This window comes from Anneissia japonica, unplaced genomic scaffold (genome assembly GCF_011630105.1).
Source record: "Anneissia japonica isolate Jap-2015-1 unplaced genomic scaffold, ASM1163010v1 scaffold4624_len13911_cov112, whole genome shotgun sequence".
NCBI classification, from domain to species: Eukaryota; Metazoa; Echinodermata; class Crinoidea; order Comatulida; family Comatulidae; genus Anneissia; species Anneissia japonica.
Window position 1 is genome coordinate 1,972 of NW_022745074.1, and position 7,090 is coordinate 9,061.

General features: G+C 32.2%; 1 protein-coding gene across 1 annotated transcript; it reads left to right on the forward strand.

Annotated features, from left to right (window-relative positions):
* Positions 1-403: 403 nt before the first annotated feature.
* On the forward strand, positions 404-1,546 carry LOC117119902 (lactadherin-like; the record flags this gene model as incomplete). Its single annotated transcript, XM_033264880.1, has 2 exons — positions 404-735; positions 1,405-1,546. Coding segments are annotated over 2 exons (474 nt in total), but the record flags the coding sequence as incomplete, so codon positions are not given.
* Positions 1,547-7,090: the final 5,544 nt, after the last annotated feature.

The window sequence follows — 7,090 nt, forward strand, 5'->3', positions numbered from 1 at the left end:
AGTAGCCTAACATTTATTAATTTTTCATAATCACAATCAAATAAAATATACAAAGACTTTGATTCACTTTTAATTTATAAACAACAGTATTAATGGAACAAAGTTCGCCAACGTCCAAAATGGAATGTTCTCACAGAAACTCTAAGACCTGTATAAAATTGGAAACTAATAATCAATTTAACAATATAAAGATTTAGATTAATATGCGGAGCAGTTAACGGAAAACATGGTATCATGTGAAGAATCATAATATACAGTTTGTATAAAATTCAAATTACACCATATATTAGCTTATAAAATTTTCTTTCAATTTGTTTTCAATTCATACTGTATAAAATTTAAAAAAAATATCGAAAATTGTCACCAAATGTGCCATAACTATAATTGTAATATTCTATCTCAGAGTTGTGTACCGATCCTCTTGGTATTGAAGATGGGACTATTCCCGCGGAACAACTGTCCGCATCCAGTGAATGGTCTTTACGGACCGGGGCACATAGTGGACGACTGAACACTGAAGTAGATAGTTCGGGAAGTGCAGGAGCATGGTGTTCAAAAATCAAAGACCAATACCAGTGGATTCAAGTTGACCTCGGCAAACTGCATAAGGTACGCGGAGTAATCACACAAGGCCGCAACAAATGCTGCTTACAATGGGTGACGTCTTATGAGATTTTTTACAGTGTCGATGGTAACCTGTTTCAACCAATCAGGAATTCAGATTGTCAAGTAACTGTAAGTGTCATTACAATTTTTCCCAATATATTTACATATATTATTTTTTTTTCTTTTTTATTGAGAGTAATCACCTGTATGTTATATACGAATAATATACGAAAAATTAAAATTTAAAATTTAACAAAAAAAAAAAAAAAATGTGAAATTAATATTTGTTTTTTGTTTTCTTTTGTACAGTATATAATGTTTTATATTTTGTTCATTCTGTTTTTTTTACAAGTTGTCTTGATACATGTTTTATGAAATACCGTATATTCCAAAATGCTTTTATATTTGAAGACAAATTAAGTTTCTTGTATCTTGTATGTGTTTAGAACTTATTGTTGACCTTTAGATTATGTGATATTATACCATTTTGTTGAAAAACGTTTTCTCTGGACATTTCTTCGCGAAATTCAGTAGTATTCATCCAACTGACTGGTAAACATACAGTTTTATATAAGGACTGTTATCATCTTTTATATATTTTTTATTTAGTCGGTCCGATGATTTTGTTTTATACTATTTCATTTTTATGGGGTAGGGCCCCTGACAATAGGGACTTTGAACCTTGGGGCTCCGGTACACCGAAACGCTTGCTGAACCACAGGTAGTTACACCTCGAATTATATTCAAATAATGTGCTGAGAACGCAATGTTAATCTTAAGATTATGTGATATTTATAGAGGTTTGTTGGAAATTCGGATCAAGACACTACCGTGACAAACATATTTACTGACCCTGTCTATACCCAATTCGTCCGTATTCATCCAGTTGACTGGCATGGCCATATAAGTTTACGATTTGAGGTCCTTGGATGCTCAGCAGGTAAATTAAAATAATATACCAATTAGATTTAAATCACAAATTGAGTAGTGATAATGTTATCGACAATGATGATGATAATTAATGCCTGTTTATATTTGCAGCGATAACGATAACAAGATAAAACGTATTGCATTGTTCATATTATAGAAAATAAAAGAAATAAGAGAATTTTTAACCTTGGACGATTCTATACGAATTATCGTGTATACAATAACAACAAATTTTAACAAATCAATTCAAATGATGTCATACTCATGGTTACTACTACGGTTTTATCGTTTTTCCTTCATTATGGCGTCATTTCAACTGATTTGTCAAATTTTTTTGTTCAAGTATACACGATATATCGTTATCGAATCGTCCTAGTGTAAAAACTTCTCTCATTTCTTTTATTTTCTATATAAACAATTGCGTTTCAGCATTTTATCGTTATCGTTGCAAGTATAAACAGGCCTTAATGGCGATGATAATGACAACTATGGTATTATATTGTGATTATAAGTTACGGTAAACGATGTTGAATATTGATTATGAACACTAATTAATTATAAAAAATGCTAAAGTATTATTCAAATGTTAACATACCGTACTCGCGTGAATAAGCGCCCAGGTGCTTAACATATTTTTTTGGGGGAAATTATTTTAATAATCAATAATTCAAGAGGCACTTTTTGAATGAAAAAATGATTATATAAGGACATTACGAATGGTGTTTAGAAAAGATAATCGTCCAGAGAACATGGCTCATAACAAGAATGCGTGAATATAATACCGTACATAACAGCAAAATAGCAGATGCAATTAGTGGTGGGTAGTGGTTAGCTTGTTGGCCATCGAATTATGATTGAGATTAGCAGGATGGCAGGATCATTGTATTTTCCTTGAAAACTCAGATGAGAATGGGCTTAAGGTCGAAAAAAGAAAAAGAGGAGTAGGACTAGACATAGACAAATATGTAAAAAGATTAAAGTTGGAAATATACTGTCTCTCCAGGGATCGGAGCTCTCATCTGTCCAAGAGAAATATCCTTATCGTCCAGAGAACATGGCTCATAACAAGAATGCGTGAATATAATACCGTACATAACAGCAAAATAGCAGATGCAATTAGTGGTGGGTAGTGGTTAGCTTGTTGGCCATCGAATTATTATTAGTTGCATTAGATGCGCTGTAGAGTGTATGAGGGCGCTAGAATGCAAGTATTTTGAATACGATGGGGAATGCCACATTTATACCTGCACTAACAATGACCATTTTGTTGCCTTTCAGTTTGATTAAAATGCGCCTTTCCACTATGCCCCACCTTGTATTTTTGCTAGGATTTGAAGGATTTAAACGTACGTGTGTTCATGGATGTACGCATACTTGCCCTGTCCTGATTGTTCAGTCGCTAAGTTGGATCATTCCAGAAATGTTTATTAAATTTATTAGATTATGCGTGCTTTGTATTTGTTGCAACAATCATCATTCTTCAAAATCGATTAAGCCCAATTGAAAATAATGTGTGTAGTAATGTTAGTACAAATTCGTTCATTATTTTTATTGGAACCCATAAAGTGGTTCGTGTTTATTGATAAATTTTTGAATTGGCGCTTTATATAAATGTTTATTATTATTATTAATTTACTGGATGATTTTGGTATTAAGCAAAAGTATAGGGCTTTCTGTGTCAGAGCTAACGCTTTATGTAGGACATTTCCATGTGTTCCGCAGAGATTAATGTTTGTTATTTAGGACATAATATTGCGTAAACGGTTCCTCTATGCCTATCTAAATTAATTTAGTGAGGCTCTATCAGCAGTACTTAGTCATAAGTACCTTTGGGTCAATAAAAAGAACTACTAAAATTTATTTAATGTTGGAGCCTGTGAATTTATTTAATAACATCCCTTCATCCTATGAAGACTGGATAAAATCTATACACAGTTTTATAAGCAGATTTTGTGCTGGAAACTGTATAATCAGTTCTATTGTTCACTGTGCTCTTCCTCTCTCACTACTTGGCGATGGTGTAACTAATTTATTAGCACTGTAATTTGAGATTTTCTTGCTAATTGTGTGGGAAATATAAAGTAAATACCTATGCCCTGTTATATTTATTTATACCTTTTTTTTACATAATGAGATTTATATATACATTAAAGCGATAAATAGATAATTTCATTTTTAGCAATGTATTTTATTCAACATATTAACGGTGTGAATTGATGTATTTTAATGTAGAATTAATTGAAGATTTTGTAAAATTGAAAATGTGATTTTGTTTTAATATTAATGTGAAAATATTATTATTTTGCAAAACATAACATGTCACAGATTAGAATGCTTAGCACCGGCACTTAAATATTGTGGCTAAGGTTCCACAAAACGACAACGTAAAAACACGCAAACACGTGCGTTTATTGAAAAACGCCGTATTTGTATTAGGCACATTCGTATCCCTGGCCCTAATTGGTCAGTTGATAACCTTGATTGACACTCCGGAAATGTCCATTGTGTAAACAATAGAATATAATGTTGGTGTTGGTATACTTGGTGAAGAGCAAGAGATTTAGGGACGGTTAATCCACTAATGATAATATGTTTGTATTCCGTTCCACACTTGAATTATACTTAAAGAAACATAAGCGGTTGTATTGCACTGTTATCGATTACAGCTTAGTGTTTGACCTGGTTGACCGATCTCTATAGAGTAAACTAATATTATGTGTTATAAATGGTAAAGTCATTAATGTCTTTTATAAATTGTCTGCTAACACGAAGTCATGTATCAAACAGATTGGTGTGATATCCAAATTTTTCCCATGTAATGTTGGAGTGCACCAATGAAAAATTTATCTCCGCTTTTATTTGCAATTTATCTTAACGACTTCGAATTTTTTTTTTGTTAGTCGTTATTATAAAAGTTTGGATCACTTAGCTAATGAATTTAATAATGTTTTAAGTGATGATGATGTATGCAAATGATACAATTATTATGTCCGAAAGTCACTCAGAACTCCAGAAAGTATTAAGTATGATTACTGCGATATGTGGAAGCTCACAGTCAATACGAGTAAAACAAAAATTATAATTTTTCCAGAGGTAGGGTTCGAAACACTCCAATTCTTTTATGTTTGGAGATGAACAATTTGAAATTGTAGAAGATTATGTCTATTTAGACACAACATTTAATTTTAATGGAAAATTTAACAAACCCATTGATAAGCAAGTAATACAGGCAAAAAGAGCAATGCACAACATATTAACTAAAGCTAAACAATTAAGTCTACCGTTAGACATTCAGTTTGACCAGCTTGTTTTGTCTATATAAGTATATGGTTGCCAAGTCTGGAGATTCCAAAAACAAGATCAAATCGGGGTTTTTTTTAGAAAATTTCTAAAGCATATCCTCAAACTTATAATGTTCACTGCTAATTGCATGTTTCTGGGTAAAGTGGGCAGGGGAAATATCGAATTAATAGTAGAGAAAAGAATGTTAACTTTCTAGGTGCGTGTCATTGATAGTACAAAAAGTAAACTGTCAAACATTATGTTCAGATTGTTAAAAAAATTACACGACCAGGGTTTATACCTGTCAAAATGGACTAATAAAATAAAAACACTCTTAACAAATGTGGCATGCCCCATGTGGAATGACTATGATAATTTCAATAGAAAGTTGATAGCAAATAGTATTAATCTCCGATTGAGTGATAACTCAAAACAGGAATGGCTGCACGAACTTAACACAAATAGAATGTGAGAAAATCATTGATCCTTTAAGTGTGATCTGGTACTTGAACAATCATTAATAACATAATCAGATAAAGAAAAAAACTGATCTTTGTAGGTTTAGATGTGGTAACCATAAGCTCCAAATTTATAGAAGATATTTTGATGATCAAGCTACTAATTGTACTTTGTGTAATCGAAATGGTACCTGAGATGAATTCCATTATTCGTTTGTCCTACACTAACTAAGGAGCGTGAAGAATATATAAAAACTATTACAATAGACCTAATCAAAATAAAATGCACCAATTATTTAATACCAGATCGAAAAACAGCTGTCGAAACTTGCTCAATTGAGGCATGTTGTGGCAAAATGGCTAAGTTGTAGCAAAATTTAAATTCAAGTTATTGGTATTTTCAGATACCTGAGTATGTGATCTTTAAAATGAGGGGTCATTCATTAAAATTGGACATTTTAAGCCTAAGTTGTTGGAAAGTGAAAGTACAGTACTCTTAGAATCAAGATAAACATGATTTTAAGTAATTGTCTTTCAAAGTTAGTTGTGCCTACATTGTTTAATAGAATGGACTATCAAAATAACGTTAAATAAACAACTTGTTGACCACTTCCAGAACTAATACTTTGGTATATGATTAATAAGACATTAAACTGTTGATCTATAGTGAAAAACAAATTTGGATTTTTAGGCAATTTTTTGAGCTCCCATATTTTATAGCTCATTTACTCAATACTGGCCTGTGTGACAACTTAATCATTTTGCCATGACATGCCTCAATTTATTCACAAGATATCGTGTTTGTTTGGCTATAATATTGTTTTTACTTAGCCTTATTATTGTTATTGTTAACTTGATTAGTCATACAGTGTAAGCTGACCGATTATTTTATATGTTCACATGAGAAATAATGTTCTCTCATACCCCGAAAGGGATCGAATAAGAAATAAAGTTGTCATTTGTCATTGTCATTGTACTTGTTGATAGTAATTTAAAATTTGAAGAGCATGTAAATAATATTTATAATAATAAATAAAAAACAGCAGTGAAATTACATGAAAACATCTCGAACCGATATCAAAAGTTATAACCCCGCGATACCGCCGTTTTCTATTACATAATCAACTGATAAACAAGTTACAACTAATTACGATAAGTAAATTGTTTTGCGCATGCTCGCTATTGTGTAAGTTCACATCCACTTCTCCTGCATCGCATTCTTATAGTTATCTCTCAACGTCATGCCATACTGCATAAAGTTTATACAGAAATGACGAATGTACATCGCGTCAAATTTTTTATATTTTTGCAAATATGCGCGATGACTAAAAGTCCATATTATATTTTAAAATACCAATCAAACAATACATTTAGAGTGTCAGTTTTTTAAATATCAACTGTTTGACCTGCATACAACGACGGTGAACGCAACGTGTATTTCAGGTATCGTAGGTCTAAGTGGTCTACTGGCTAAGAAATTATGTAAAAAGGTACAGTAAAATTGAATCTGGCTATACAGTACAATATATTTATATGCCCAGATATGACATGTGTTGTTTGTAGCAATGGACCTTTCCGCTAAGCTCCGCCCCTTGGATATTGTTGCTTAGGTCCCACAAAGACAGCAGTGTTAAAACATACGCGACACGTGTGTTTGTGGGACAACACGTGTGTTTGTGAGACGCGTGCGTATTCCTAGCGCTGTTCTGATTAGTTAGTTGTTAAGTTTGATTGACACTCTGGAAAGGTCTATTGTGTGCTCTCTAATGTAAGTATTGATTCTGAAGAATATAAAGGTTTAGAAATTCCTGGAG